Genomic DNA, 16,609 nt, shown 5'->3' on the forward strand with positions numbered 1-16,609 from the left:
TTAACTACTTTTTTAGCACAGGACACGGATTGCAGGACTGGCTAGGGAATTTTGTCTGTTTTAAAACCATCATCCATTCATATACGGTAAGACTGCCAAATCAAACCATTCAAAAAGATGCAGAACACCAAAGTATGATGTCCTTCACCTTCTCTCACAACCCACAGTTATAGTTCATGAGGTTACGTTTGGTTGGGGATTTTTGGTTTCTTTCTGAAAATGAGAATCTCACAAACCTGGCAGTTTTGCTAATTTGTAGACAGCAGAAAGAAGAGAAAATCCATTTGTCTTTACATAGATCAACACTGCATCAGCCTGACTTACAATCCATGTGTCACAATTATCACACAAGTTCTGTAATACTAACTGTTCCTTTGTTCACCTTGTGTTTCAGCACGAGAAGTAAATATAGTTCAGACACTTCAGTAAGCATACCAGAGGTAGAAGTTACCCTTTGGAGCTCCTCAGAGGTCCAGAGCCTTGGTTAGCTGTCCACTGGGCAAGATGGTTTACAACCAAAGAAGTTCTTACTGAGGGACACTGCCTATACTGCCTCTAAAAACTTTTCCAAGGAGCATCACTCAAGAGGCATTATTCCCACCATTCACGAGGGCAGCAACATACCTTATTCCTGTGCCTAATGCAATAGGAGTGCGAGAAAGTTTTGAAAGCGTTTCTATCACCTGGAGAAGAAGGAAACAGAAACCATGATTAGTTGTAGAACAGAAGCAATAAAACATTTTGTTCTCTATGCTTTAATTATCAGCAACATCATTTCACATCAAATGATATAAACAGACACAAAATCTGGCCGTGCCAAACACTGAGTGCACTGAAATTCCACGGATATTCCATGAGCTGGTCTCCAGTGCTTTTGTACTGGGGTATGTGATCAGAACACAAAGAAAGGAAAATGGAAATCTCTTATTTACAAGTTTTAGCACAAGTAAAAGCCAATTTAAGCGGATTTAAAACCAGGTCATATATGTCACAAATTAGACGCTCAATTTTCAATTGGACCTGGAGGCAACTGTAATCAAATTTTACCTTACAGGCTGCTCTGAAGACTGGGGTTTTTTTAATTATTGTAGCTCCAGAGAGAAAATCCGCTAGTATTAATTTGAGCTTTTCCAAACACTGGCCAGAAGAGGGAGCCAAATGCCAAATGAGCAGAAAGCCGCCTTTTCAGGACTGGCTTGGAAAGGAAAGATAATCTATTAGTCAACTGAAAATTCAATAGCTAGCAAAATGATCTGTCCTGACAGATGGGTGAATATTGATTCGCAAAATCACAGTAAAAGAGGTTTAATGATTATCAAAACAGAGGGAGGCAAGTCTGATGAACTAAATATCCCTTTCTTGTTTCAACGTGTTATTTCCCAGCACACAGAAAATCTTTTGCAAACTATTCCACCCACACAAACTCTATTCCGTAGAGGAATTCTCACTTAACTAGCATAATCAGACCCAGAAGTATGGTTTAGTCTTCACAGCTAATTATGGTTGCTTCATGATAACATGAAAAACATCTGTACCAAAAAAAATTATGAAATTAATTTTAGGAAGATAATTAGCAAATGTTATTCCCAAAATGTAATGCCAAATTACATTTTACAGCTGTCAATATGAACACAATCAAAAGCAAGACTTATAAATTAAGAATAGAAAAACTTACTCAGAAACTGATGTGAAACCTTCATTTAAGGGGGGGGAAGAACAAAAAAAAAAAAACACCACACAAAACACATACACTGAGGAAGCCAGAAAAGTGTGTATGAGAACAATATGAGAACATGCAGACACAGAAAAGGAGAGAGAAAGGAACTGTATGACCAGAGACAGCAGAAGACTACTAGTAATTTTCACTGCTCTCTGAACAGAGAAGGTCTGGCACTGCAGGAAGAGCAAACTAACATGCTAGGAAGCCAACGGGCAGATTCTTATCAAAAACTGAACACTGGATAATCCACTAAGAAGAAAATGGTAAACATCACAACAGCTATCAGTATCTCATCAGAGATACACTTCATTCTCCAGAGGTAAATGATAAAGCATGGACACACTGGCATTGCAAAAGGGGAAAGGTAATGGGCAGAGATCACTATTCTTCTGTTTCAAAAGAAAACAATTAAGAGCTTTAGGCCATTGACTACCCCAATGCGTATTTAAGATTAAAATACATAACTGAAAACAGACATAACTTCCATAAAATAAAAGGTAATGCTGGCCTATTGACTGCTCCTATTAAAGCACAGCTTAAAACAGCGCACTGCTAAGAAACAGAAACAGTTTCTACTGACAGGTCTTTTTCCTGCTGTTGCAGTTTCCTTAAAGAATTCTGAGAAAATGTCAGGAATACTTACGCAAGTAATCATATGTGACACTACTACTATTTCAACATCACACACGTATTTGTTCCAACATGAAATGGGGCAAAAATTCTCCTTCCACATTAAATTTCAGTTCTTTGGTTCTGAGCCACTACAGTAACTCTTAAGAGTTCCCGAATTTCTAGGTCCACAAGGAAGGTCACAGTTATGTACGGGCTGAGTTGTCAGGAGAACAGTCTGAGTTTCAATAGACATTCATCAAAACAATCAAACTAAACCCTGAAAAATATCAAACTGACAGACTCTGGAGTTTTTCTGAACAGTGCTCATTTGATGCCCTATACAGTTGATGTGAGGGAAGCTATAATACAGTGCAATTCTGAACTCCAAAATTACAGTGTACCATACACATGAAAGTCCATAACATTCAATTTAATGCTTTTCATGTGCTTTTTTCACCCTATGCTGTTCCTTTCAGCAGAGCTTTAATTTCTTTTACCCATTTAACCCTAAATGATTGCCCAGTTCTCTTCCACAGCAAGGATGCAGACAGATCATAGAATGATTTGGGTTGGAAGGGACCTTAAAGCTCATCTAGTTCCAATCCCCCTGCCATGGGCAGGGACACCTTCCACTAGACCAGGTTGCTCAAAGCCCCGTCCAACCTGGCCTTGAACACTCCCAGGGAGGGGGCAGCCACAGCTTCTCTGGGCAACCTGTGCCAGTGCCTCACCACCCTCACAGTAAAGAGCTTCTTCCTTATATCTAACCTACATCTAGCCTCTTTCAGTTTAAAACCATTATCCCCATCCTATCCCTACACTCCCTGAGAAAGAGTCCCTCCCCTTCTCTCCTGTAGCCCCCTTTAAGTACTGGGAGGCCGCTATAAGGTCTCCCCAGAGCCTTCTCTTCTCCAGGCTGAACAACCCCAACTCCCTCAGCCTGTCCTCACAGGGGAGGTGCTCCAGCCCCCTGATCATCTTTGTGGCCTCCTCTGGACGCGCTAAAGTGGGTCTATGTCCTTCTGATGTTGGGGGCCCCAGAGCTGAACGCAGGACTCCAGGTGGGGTCTCATGAGAGTGGAGCAGAGGAGGAGAATCCCCTCCCTCGACCTGCTGGCCACAGGACATGGTTGGCTTTCTGGGCTGCAAGCTCACATTGCTCCTGCACCTTTTAATGAGGCTAAACTGGATCTTAGCTTTAAGTGCCAAGGTAGCACTCCTTTCTTGTACAAAGCCCAAACCAACAGGGCTTCCATAGCTGGCTCTGCTCTGCAGTTAACACACATACAAAGGGCTGCAGGGCCTTTGCACATACACTATTACAAGGAATAAGCAGTGAAAACTAGATACCAAGGAAAGATTCATATTTATCTTCTGGCTAGCAACGACACATGAAAAAAGAAATGTTTATATTCCAAAGCATCCTGCAATGACTACATCCCTTCACACTGGAAAACTCAAAAACTCTGACTCTCCTGCAGCGAACCTGAAACTGGGAGATGTTAGCAACAGCCACACCTGCACCCACCTCAGTGTAGCTCCTTTGCACTGACTAATGACAGAGGTTAAACAAGTCTTTAGAAGTCACATCAAAGTCACACTCACTTCAAGAAGATGTGAGCATCCAAGTTTGTTTTTCAGTATATAGCCAGTTTATGCAAAATGTGACATGAATTCAAATCTACGGCCCTGCAAGAGGAAGCACACATCAGCCTACACCCTGGCGAGTGGCTCTGCTCCTCATTCACATTTCAGGTGCAGCTGGCAAGAGAAATGGTCTCGCACGACACATTAACTTTTATTTCATTAATTACTCTAACAGCAGATTTTTTTTGGCTTGGTATTTATTATTGTTTCACTCAACTTACTGTTGTAGGTCAGACTCTCCAGTTTATGTAAGCACTTTCATATCCCTTGCCGAAGTGTTATTTTGAAATTTCCTGCAGCCATACACTTCAGTAAATCACACCAGATATTCCTATGCATATTTACAGCAGTAGTACACTAGAGGGACTATTTTACTTCTTTCCACAGCAGTGGTATGAGTTTAAAATGTGCCTTAAGTATTTTGGTGGGTCACTTTTCCATCTTGTTTCTTAAAAAAGGACGTACAAATCATGCAGTTCAAGAACAGACAAAGTATGTTTGAAAAGTACTTTTCCACTTTTAGGAGAAACAGAAGTAAATCCTTTTGCAACTCACTGTCTCCCCAAACAGGCAAAATTTCCTTGCTATTGACAGCTGCTGATAGGATAGGCCCATATTTATATTTCTGATGTTTATCTGAACTGAAAACATGAAGTTATCAACAAATGTTGATGACAACAGTTTCATAGTTTATGCCAATAAAACCTGGAAAGACTCACTTGTGGGTTAGATCTTCAAAGCAGTTGTTTGCGTGTATGCACTTCAATCAGGATATGTTTTCATAAGACACAGTAAAAGTCACCAAAAATTCACAACCATATTACGTATCAGGTCTTTTTTCAAAATCTAGGCATCTAGCTCAGTATTTGAGCTTTGCATTTTGTTGAAAACTTAGTTTTACTCCCTCCCTTTAAGTGAATTTATTTAGCAGATACATAGAAACAGATTAGCATAACATAAAGCAGTTATCTGCCAATGAAAAATATTTCTAATACCAAACTACTTTTTGACATGCTACTTTTTGATACAGGCACGTGGGTTTCTTCTCAAACAGGTCTCATTTTACTTCGACAAATTTTGAGAAACACAGAAAAAAAATAAATTATAAAGGAAAATTAATCCTTCAGAGAATTGATAAGCTCCTTGGCTATGGTCTGTCTCCATTCCAGTCTCTGGGTTGGAAGAGTGATCTTGAGCACTCTTATTACGTTCAAGAAAACTTTAGATGTCTAATTGCATGTCTAATATGCCCCCTTATCAACTGACTTTGAAATAGTTCTGTCTGGTTGGCGGCTGACTTTCAGTTATATAAAAGTATAGCAGTCTAAATAGTATATAAAAGTAATACCTGTTTTACATGCAGTTGTAACTACTCTCAAGCTAAGATCTATGCATGAAGAGAGCCTGATGGCTGTGTAACACTAGTTTAGGTACCCATCTCAAAGGAAACCACAGAGCTGCTATTTGCTTTCTCAGAGAAGCAAGCACACCTGTATTTTTTTATTCAGAAAGAAGGATGTTTTTCTGTCCATGCTTGACAAAATACTAGCATCCTTCACTTTTGTGTGCAATATCATTATAATTAACCATTGCCTTTTCAAGAATCAATCCCTTCAAAAGCCTGTCTCGAGGAAACTCAAATTTCCATTGGCAAAGAAAGCACTGGCTCATTTAATACAGGATACGTTATACAAGAGAAATACTACACTCCGTTCTACATGAGCTTCCAACTGGTTTCCAAGTAAAATTTATCAGGAAGACAATGATGAATATAAAACGGTTACACATACTTTAGACTACTTATCAAGGCTACATTACATTTTCTGTGTTTCTTCCTCACTTCATAACCTGAAAACTTTGATCGAAAGAAGAGCATAGTGGGTTTGATATGTCAAATATCAAAGGATTTAATTTAGTAGAAGAAATTCACCCTAAAATCTTTTAGACCCTCAAGTAAAGAGTATTGAAAGGTAGAGAAACTTGAGATACGTATGTGCACATATTAATTATCTGGATATATATATACACTGCCCAGAGCTCTGGGCAGATTATGAAAAACAAAAAGCTAGAGGCCAATTCCAAGCATCTCATATCCAGGATACTTCAAAGGCAGAACTGCTACTCAGGCCCACATGCTGAGTGAGTTTTCATTAAACTGTTTTCATTCATACATGGGATTGGAGAAGGGAAAAAAGAGAAAAGAGCAAAAGAGAAATCATCATTTTGTGTCTCTGTCACTCAGCTAAGATGAAATTGCTATACATAAATATATTCTCAAATGACTTATATTAATAAAGAAGGTTTACCATTTGTTACTCTGCAGTTTACCAGGCCCCAGACAACCCTAGATCAATACTTCATCTGGCACAGAAAAGGCAGGGGGTGGGGGAGGGAACAACATATCTTAATAATCCATCATTAAATTTTGAACCAAAAGACCCCTGGGAACTGTTACATTTACATTTGCATTTAACTTGGCTGACAGATGTGAAAAAGGACATGTAGCCAGACAACTCCAGGGTGATTACACAGCTGCTGATCTAATGAGCATATTATTCCAAGTAAAGGGTGGTCATAAGTTAAATTGAACATTTTCTCTCCATCTGCCTTGTTCTGGTATCGTGTTAGTACTCTGTCTTGGTGCAGGTTAGTTTTAATCAAACCACAAGCCTCTAGGGAAAGAGAAAGGATGAGGCCTTTTCAAAAAAGGCAGAATGAATGAAAACTCATTAAAAAGCAAAGAAAAAGTGGAAAAAAAAAATGAAAGAGAGAGATGGCCTAAAAGCAAACCCTTAATTTCACATAACGGAACCTCTAACAGGCCCTTAAAAACAAAAAGCAAATGTCCAATAACAGCTATGCAAGTATGCCTCTACTAAATACTGCTATGGCATACACTGAAGTGTCGAAGTCATAGACACACAAACACGTGAAAGAGTTTACAGCCTTGGCACCCACACCAACATTTCCTTAGGATCGGGACAGTCTGCAGACCTCCAGCAGGTTGAACTCTAATAGCCTGGTTTTGATTCCACAAAGCCTTCCATATAGCTGAATACTGATTTCCATCTCATTCAAATAATGAAATCCAAGCTTTAGGTGTGGAGCACCAATAGCTGCAATCCAAAGGAAAGTCATAAATTTACTTTCCACAGGGTTAATCACCAGCTGCGGGACGCTGCCTGTTTTCTCACTGACATCACCTTCAGCTACCCAGATTCTGGCATTTATCATCCACGTCCATTCTTCCATTCCCACTGAACTACATCCTCAGGAAATACACCTGAGGACTACTCCATCCTTCTTTCCCATCAAGGCTTAGCGCTGGCATAGTAGCAGTAAGGAAAATCGCCCAATTGTCCCAGGGAACCATGGCAGAGAAATTCACAAGTTTTTTTGTGACTGACAAGGAGCCTGCCAGCAACTCTGAAAAACAGTTTGAAACCAGGTGCCAAATGCTTTTATGCAGAGGCAGAAAGGGGAACGCGACTGCTGTAAAAGCTGGTTTTGGCAGTCATGCACGTTTCCTGTGAACACAGAGCCCCAGCTCCAGCTGCGAGAGGAGAGAGCTCAGAGGTGCTGCCCTGCTGCTGGGGGGAAGCCTCCAGCTGGCTCCGGGCATGCAAACCTCCACACCATGCATGCATTGCCCTAGGGAAGTCTCATCTTGCATCCATTTTCTCCAGGGTCTCCGCAGTGTCTTCACGGATAAAGTGGCAGGAAAGTCCTCCAGACTAAAGAAAAATAGCCAAGACAAAAACCTCCTGGGTGTTGCCTCTTTCTGTTTGTAGATAAGCTAACTACAGAGATGCAAACTGCTGGTACTTCAAAAGCTGGGGAATCAACAACTAAAGATGAAACATTTTCTCCAAAGCCTTGTAAGGAGAGGTGAGGTGGGGAGGAGAGCAGTTTGGGACCAGAAGGCAGGCAGAGCCAGAGAGACAGAAGAACGTAATTTTAAAAAACCACTCTCGAAGGTGTAAGAGGACAGATGACCTAATGTCCAAAAGGACAGGTTAAGGCTGGGCATATTTTCCCCTTTTCGTAAAAATAAAACATCTGACATTAAGTTAAAAATATCCAAAACTGAAGAGTTCTGTTGTTGTTTTCTTTTCACAACTCTGAATTATACCAAGAAACACTTGATGTCTTAAGTTTACATTACAGATGTAAAGTATCTATAACATTTTTCTCTAGAACAGTAGTTAAAATAAAACTATAAATGCAGTTTCCAACAATAGCAAAGGGCAGGTTGGACCCCCACTAACCAAACTCCTCCTCCACCCCTTTCACACACTGAACGTTTTTAACATTTTATCCCTTTTATAGGGAGCGCTATCTCTGATCACGCAAACTCCTGAACTGGAATAGTGGGACTGGCAGATGTAACTACATAGGGCTGCACACATGACTCCTAAACAGGACTTACAAAACAACCACCAAAAAATAAAAAAGAACACCACCACCACCACCACCCCCCCCCCCAAAAAAAAAAAAAACCACCAAACCACCACAAAAAAAAAAAAAAAAAAAGAGAGAGAAGCAAAACTGAATGCTCTCCAGGAATTTGTAAAACTCAATGCCATTTTATTAGGACTGTAATGAGCAAGTCTTTAATAATCAGTATCCAACTGTGGACACAAATGTATACGCATTAAACAAAAGTTGTGCTTAAAATCCCATTTTTTCAAACTTTAGGTCAGTGACGAGGCTACAGTTACTAGTCCAAAAGCATGAAAGGTTCTCTAGACAGTTCTGCTCTTATAGGGAACTGAAAAAGTCCGAACTGCACAAGGAGCACAGCGCTGTTAATCTCTTGATTCGTTTTGTCCAAAAGGCCCAGAGACTCACCAAAGCATACACGAGGCGAAGGAGTTTTAGCAGCCGCTTCCTGTCTGCAGCTCGTGGTTTTGGTTCTATGAATACCTTCCAGCCCTCACCATGCCTTCAGGGGGGTTAGATCTGGACTGGGTTTTTGGGGTTTTTTAAGATGTTGCTTGACAACTGACAATCTTCCTTAAAGCACTGCTGTGATATAAATAGAGCACTTGAACACTGAAGCTAATAGCAGGACTGCCTTCAAGCATGCTATTCTTGTAAAAGACTGAGAATGAAATAGGATTTTGTTCTTTCTGGTGCATTTATTACATTTCAGGTTTTGCGTGGAGTGCAAAGGAATATAAGAGGATATGCCTACAATAGTACTGTAAAACCTAGCTGCTATTAAATCATTTCAGTTCCTGTCATAATAAACTTTATAAGGATAAGCTGTACGTGGAAACAGCATCTTCAAACTGTACTTAGCTTTGATCAAGTGCTTGCTTTCAATGCTTTGTAAAAACTCTTATTGACAATACCACAATTTTTTACCATATTTTATATGGGTCATAACACTAATAAAGGAAAAAACAGCTTCTCCCCGTGTTTTAAACAGCACATTTTAATATAATCTTAATTTTTTCTTAAACATAAGCATCCATTTTTAAGTCCTTATTGACCTAACAGTGAGATTATCAAAGGTTTTCAGAGTTTGAACAGAATCCTTTTTTCTGAAAATAGGAAGGGACATCAGTCAATGCTGTGTGTTTTTCAGAGTTACATTTCTTTTGCCACTGTCCTTTAACAGACCTCAAAAGACTATTTTTACATGTTTGAAAAGAACAAGCAATTTCTCTAAACAGCAACTACCAGTCTGCACACTATGTATAAATTTTGGGTGTTTTGACCTTGGATGTTTAAAATTAGCATACAAATGTTTTAGAAGGAAACAAGTGCTGTCGTATTCATTATTGATTTCACCTCAAATACTGTTTTAGGCATACATCCTGGAGTTTAAGTGACATGTGGTTTCTTCACCCCCACTGTATTATTTCACTTTAATATTTAAACTGATTCCATGTCTATTTTGATATTAGCAAGAAGGATACTCAGAGGAGGCTGCGCAATGGAGCTTTTCTTCCTCTCTTTGCCTAAAAGCAGAGGAAGATCTTTCTCTTCCTGTCTTGAGTGAACCAGTCACTGCCACACTTCTCCCTTTTCTGAATTTACTTAAACATTGCCTATATAAATTCAACTAGAGCATGGCTATGCTGAATGTTACCAAGTCACACTTGAACCATGAACTGAATTTACTCCAGCTCATAATCACTGAAGATAAGGATATTTATTAGGGGTAAACACACATTGTATGTCCCCTTATTCTCTGTGAGAAAAAAATTTCCCTGCTACAGTGGGCAGTGCAAAGGGAACTGAGCTGTTCTCTTTGATGCAATTACCCTCTAACCCGCCCTGAGTGGCTTACAAAAGCCCAAGGTTACCTTTCAAGCCTCACTTCTAGAGATCTCTCTTCTGTACCAAGAGACGAGGGATTGGATCAGTCCATCAGAAAAGCATTGTGCTTACCTTCAACACTACGAAAAGATACACAGTACACAGGATGGCATAACTCACATTCACTGTCTTCCATCCTTATTTTAAAAATGATAATTTCATACAGGATTCTAAAAAATTATAGTTGAGAAGACATCCTATGATGGGAATGGCAATACTATCAACTTCTATTACAGAAACCTGACAAGAGCAGTGGTTTGGTTTTCTCCCTAATTGTCTGTTCATTTAGATTAAAAAAAAAATTATGTAACTACACTTACTGTAGTGAAAGCAAATACAAAGTGAGATTTAAGTTTTCATTGTGTTTATACCTAATTCTGTGTGAGTTGGATCCTTATACTGAAAATTACGAAATGAATGAAACTTACTTGCTAATTTTATTTTATACTGCTTAATTTTTTTCTTGCTTTGTTCCCTTGAACATGCAGCAGCTTGCATGTTGTATTATCTATGCATAGATCTTTCCCCTCAGAAAGAATACTGCATTTCCAAAATGTCACTGCAGAAATGCACAACCAAGGGAAAGTGGGATTCCTTTCTTTTATTTTTTAAATGTTTGTAATGTACTTAACAGTGATAACCTACCTGTGCTAGTCAGTGTCTGACATCATATCCTCCTTTGCACTGACACTGTTGTCCTTATGCTGCCTATGACAAAATTAAGCCAGCCAGAGCTCAGAGAGCTTACCATCTAAAAGATGAGTTAGAAGACAGAAAAGACAGACAAACAAAACACTTAAGGGTAGTTCATTTAAAATTACTTCTTTTTTGAATTTTCATTTTTATCTAAAATACACATCTATTTAGGTCAATGTTTCTTCCCAAGCCAGTCACCTATTAACATTGTAAAACAATGTACAGAAGTATTTGAATACAAGTAAAACAAAAGTATTTGAACACAAGAATAATTGCAGAAGATCAAAAACAACTCACCTCCATACCAGGAATAACATCGTATTAGGTGTTATGCCCACAGTATTAAACAACAAAGAGTCAGAACCATATCTCATAACAACTCTACATCCCTGGTCCCTCCTGTCCCAAATCCAAATATAAAATAGAGGTACATCTTAAGCACTCTATGCTCTATGACATGATGCCATCCCTAGTTAAGGAAAACAGTATTTGCTTTAACGCTTCCTGTCACTGAGGGGTGGGAAGGGGCATATTCAGGAACGCCTTAATACAACTGTGAGGTTTCAGGCACTAATTCTCTTACAGTGAAAAAAGCTTTAAGTACTATTTTGAAGAATGCTTTATTCTTCTGTTGTATCAATATCTGAAAATGCACAGCAGCCAAATGTCTAATACTAATCTAAGAACTGCCACACCAGTCCTAAACTGCAGAGAGGAATCAGATTTCTTTATAATATATCTAACAATGTTAAGTGACTCATATGAGATGACTTTCAGATCGGGACTTGTTCTTCAGTTTTCACTTGTTTGGAGATTTAAAAGATTTTTTTGTTCTTCAAGTATGTGATAGGAATCATGCTATGTATTTTAGATGCAGATACTGTGAAAAATAAGAGCAAACCACAGATACCTATCACTAGCTATTTAGTTATATTTAATATTAAGATGTCTCTTGGGATTTCACCAGGGCTATCAACTTCAGAAATTTATGTCCTCTGCCTCGTGCTCTTCATCCACTTGTTTCTGCCCTGCACTTCAGGTTGCTACTACCTTAGCTGTGCTAACCCAACTGTTAGCATGGTCATGTCACAGATTACATCAGAGAACTGACAGGCAGAGAGGGAGGGACTAATTTCTTAAAATGTTATTCTAAAGGGCGGACAAGCTCCTCTGCTTATTTCCCAGCTCAGCCATACCACCACATACACTGGCATGACCAAGGGAGCAGAGCAAAGGAGAGACAGTAACTTCTGACATTAATATTGCCTCTTAGACTACATATGACTATACCTCACTTTTCCTCTATAGGGTTTATAGGCATTTCCAAATATTTCATGTGGAATTGTGCTTAAATGCATTTGTGAAAGGGCACAGGACTGAACACATCCCAGATTGGTTAACAGGTTATAAAACTTTATCTAAGGCCAACTTCAGTCCTAATTATTCATGATAAAAATACCAATAGCACGTAAGAGTTCAATTAAACTCTTCACATTGAGTTGGGCATTTCAGTCCAATACAGTGTGTCCAAACCAAACACAATATTCAGAGCGTTATTTAGTCCCACTACAGTCAATCTCAGCAGAGGCCTAACAGTGAACTAACACAAGATCAACTGCAGATGAGCAGGCACCCCTAGAAAACACACCACAAGTAATACTGAAAACTATTGTCTGTCCTAGACAAGAATAAGCTACCAGAGGAGGCCATGCTCTATGAACATCAGGCTCCCACATCTTTTGCAGTCAATGCACAAAGTCATTTTGGAGAGATAAAACTAGGAAAAAATATATTGCAATCAACCAACCTTGTATAAGCACTCTGGTTTTATCTAACATACAATATGAAAGATAAACCTTATGTGATGCCAATATTCTCCTTATAGTTTGTCATAGGTATTATGGTCTCATTGAAAGTCAGTGTTTGTGGCAAAAAGAGTTAAATTTTCACAGGTCAACTGCCCTGAGGAAAAAAAAGAATTCCAAATATCTAAACCTTTCTTCAGGTCAACAACAAAATTTGCAAGCTTCATTATAAGCACAAGTTGAGAGGAAACGTTTTGAAGTTGTAGTCCATGTCCAGCAGCAACCTGAGTTATACTTCTACCTTCTCCATTTTTTATATCAAACTTCAAATCTGAAACAGAGACCAGTTAAAACGTACACAAGTTGACAAACACTAAATAAATTGACTGAAATAGCCTCAGTGCCAAAATTTCGAAGACGCTGTTAAGCATCAGTAGTTTTATCCCACGCTAAGTGTAAAGTTTCTTAAAATTGTGTCCCTCAAGATGACTCCCTTTTCACTTGACAAGCACTAAGTTTACTGCTCACAGATATTTCCAACAACACAGAAATTCTCCTGCTGCACTCATACCAAAAATAGCAGCTTCAGGGATAAGACAGCATCAAAAACAGTGAAATAAAGCAATGCTTAAGTGAGGCAGATGCATGAAATGTCATCTCGAGACAGCAGTGAAGTCGGACCATTTGGAGAAAGAGAAGTTTTGGGAAAGATGAGAGATGTGAAGAGGAGAAAGATGTGACAAAGGAAATTGAAGGAGGGAGGATGAGGCAATGGAGGAAGAGGAGAAATCTCATTTTAGGAAAGTAATGTTGTCAGCTTCTGAAGGGGGTGTGAGATGACAAAAATGTCATCTCAAAAACTAAGAAACAAGATAAGAAAACTGAAAACAAACCTGAAAAGCAAATTAAATATAAAATGAGAACACAGTCACAGTTCCCTCAATAGTAACTTGCTTCCAAAAAAGATGATGCATGTCTTCCACAAAAAGGAACAAAAATATCAACATATGCATCTTCTTTGTTAGCTCTATTAATGCGGTTAGTTTGTTGCTGTAGCTGAGGTACCTACAGCATGCACAGCTGACACAACAGATTTGTGAGTTATGTGGATCAGCTCAGTACAAGGTACAGCATTTGTTCTGAAGTTAGATTAAACTTTTGAAATGTTTTAATTACTGCTGTTCAAGAATAACAAAACCATTAAAAGCACTCTTATACAATACTTTTTAGTATCACTTGTAGGTGGAGAAAAGCTCTTTTAAGACCTGCATTACAACAAATGGAAACTATTTTATATTAAGATGAAGGTCTACTTCTCAGTCAAAATTTAGTGTTACATAACAAACAGGCCAGGCTACTGCAGTAGTTTAGTTTTTCTAAGGATTTTTGATTATTGATGCACTGACATTTCCCACTGTCTGTGACACACTGTACATGCACCCATAGCCTCCACCTTCAGAAGCCTATTACAATTTATTAACATCCAACAGAGAAGTCAAGGAAAAAGGGCTTCTTACAGGGTTCACTGCCTGGCTTGCTCAAGGCTCCTCTGTCTACGAGAAGCTCCACAGCAAGAGGATTTTTTCCCTTCAGAATTTAGTCTGCCAAGTGAAACAACATGGATCAATTTAAAGCCATCATAAGGTCTGAGGCACTCTGTCAGATGGATTCTGTTTTACCAGTCAAGCAGCTTTGATACAATGGTATCAACCCAAGCTCCTTTTTTGAGAATGCTGACCTCGCTTTTAACATTTTACCTAACATTATGAAACAAATTTATAGTTGCATTCCCTTGCATACCCAGAACTCTGCACTTGCAAATATGCGAGGAAACATAAGTTACTTTGATACCATACCTACATGAGTGACCAATTTCACTGTATCTGAGCAAATTGTTTTCAACGTGCACACAAATAGCAGAACAAGATCTAATACTATTAAGTTTAGCTGAGTAGCTTCATCTACTAGCTACTATCTATTAATGAGTAAATTTTTCATTTTATTAGGGGACTGAAAAAGTTTTAAAAACAATCTCATGACTTAGCATAGATAGCAGCTCAACTTCTATGTGAGTTTACGTTATTTTTACTTGGCAAGAGCAATACTTTCTCAAATGCTTGTGGAAACAGCTGCCTCTAAACCAGCACCTTGATTCATCTTCACTTTCCATTTCTGGGAAACCGCTTGGAAAATAACTTCACATTTTGGATTTTCTTTCTCAACAGGGTAATGCTATAAAGCATCTTTCATGCCTCCCAGAAAAATATATCTAAGGAGAAAAAAGCTTATGCTCGCTAACTCATGTTCACTCTCCTAAATAAGACACATCTCTTATCTTAGCCATAACCAGGAACATCCAGACTACATTCCCAGTTGGCTTACTTTCACATACTCCATCTACTTCAACAGTAGGTGCTGAAGACCTGTCTTTTAGCATCAAATCATGCCTATGTTGTTAGGCACTGGTGCCCCAATTGAACAAACCAATCCATCAGCATTCAAATTAGCTCCTACACAAACAAGCAAATTAATTATCTTAAGCATTCTATTTGTCCCCGCTGAACTAGGCAGAGATTTGAAACCATACTAGCCCTGAACAGTAACACACAAACTTGAAAGACCCTCCCGTACATCTCCTGCCTCCCAGCACTGCGGAGACACTTGCTAGTGGACAGGACAGCAATAAGAGCAGCACAGAGAATGGCAGCCCTTGCTGGCAGAAGCTGCCACAACAGAACACACTCACAACAGCAAAACAAGTGAAAAAAGCCAGGGTCTTCTTTCCATCATAACTTGAAGGTCTGAACAGCCAACCTGTGGCCTTCTCCGTGCAAAGAGAGAATATAAGTAACTCAAGTCACCACAATGGCCTTGCAGCCTGTCTTCACACTGACGTTTTATACTCACAAAAGTTGGTACACCATTAAAAATGTCTCAGATTCTGCCACCCCACCTTTAGATGTCTTTTTTCCTTTATAACCCTTTTTTCCTTTTTATGCCTCAGACAGTTCAGACAGACAGCATTACATGGAGTCTCTGCTTCCATAAACACACACAAGCAGAAATGCACCATAAAAGCATGAACATAGTGCAGAACATGCTACACTTCCCTGCCTTGCACTGCACTCTCCATTCAGCCCACAGCTGTGCATTGGCAGAAGACTCTCTTGCTATTTCTACGTAGCATTTTTCTCTGGAAAGATCTTGATCAGCTTCTGGAGTTCATAATCCAGGCATCTATGAAGTGCCATCACTCAGGTACTTTTTATTGCTCTGTTTTCTATGACACAAGCCTTGTTTTCTGTATTCAAACACCAGTAGTAGTTTTCAGCCACAATTGTGAGTACTGATTTGATTAGAAATAGAAAACTAAACCCTCCTCTCGGATTCAGTGTTCTCTAATTTAGTTTTAATTGAGGAATCAATTACTGCATCTTGGAATTTGACAAATGAACTCTGAGAAACTCAGGAAAAGTGAATCTGGTATAAGCCCAAATTTCTGACCTCTTGAGACGTCACAGCAGTTCATATGTGCATGCACTGATCAATACTTGTTATAGACACCAGTACATGAATGATCTCTGCTAAACACCTTTCTACTGCATACCAAACTGACTATTTTTTAATGTCAACTTTTTTAAAAATTAAGAGAGGGTAACATGGTGCTAAAAAAAAATCTACAGCTCAGAGTTAAAACATCCGTTTGAGTCATTCCAAATAAATGAAAACATATTTTACCGCTTGCAAATTTTAAAATTTTTAAGTCATTATATTGAACAATTTTGTGTCAGAATTGTGA

General features: G+C 38.9%; 1 protein-coding gene across 4 annotated transcripts in view; it reads right to left on the bottom strand.

Moving 5' to 3' along the window:
* Positions 1-16,609, bottom strand: part of VAV3 (vav guanine nucleotide exchange factor 3) — a 202,337-nt gene that overhangs the window by 138,625 nt on the left and 47,103 nt on the right. For all 4 annotated transcript variants that reach the window (XR_012629888.1, XR_012629887.1, XM_074876674.1 and 1 more), the window contains exon 3: positions 625-683. Coding sequence is in view for 2 of the 4 variants with exons in the window: in XM_074876674.1 (XP_074732775.1) it covers positions 625-683 (59 nt within the window). In the remaining 2 variants the exon portion in view is untranslated. The remainder of the gene's footprint in view (positions 1-624; positions 684-16,609) is intronic.

Source organism: Strix uralensis, chromosome 8, assembly GCF_047716275.1.
Source record: "Strix uralensis isolate ZFMK-TIS-50842 chromosome 8, bStrUra1, whole genome shotgun sequence".
Lineage (NCBI taxonomy): Eukaryota > Metazoa > Chordata > Aves > Strigiformes > Strigidae > Strix > Strix uralensis.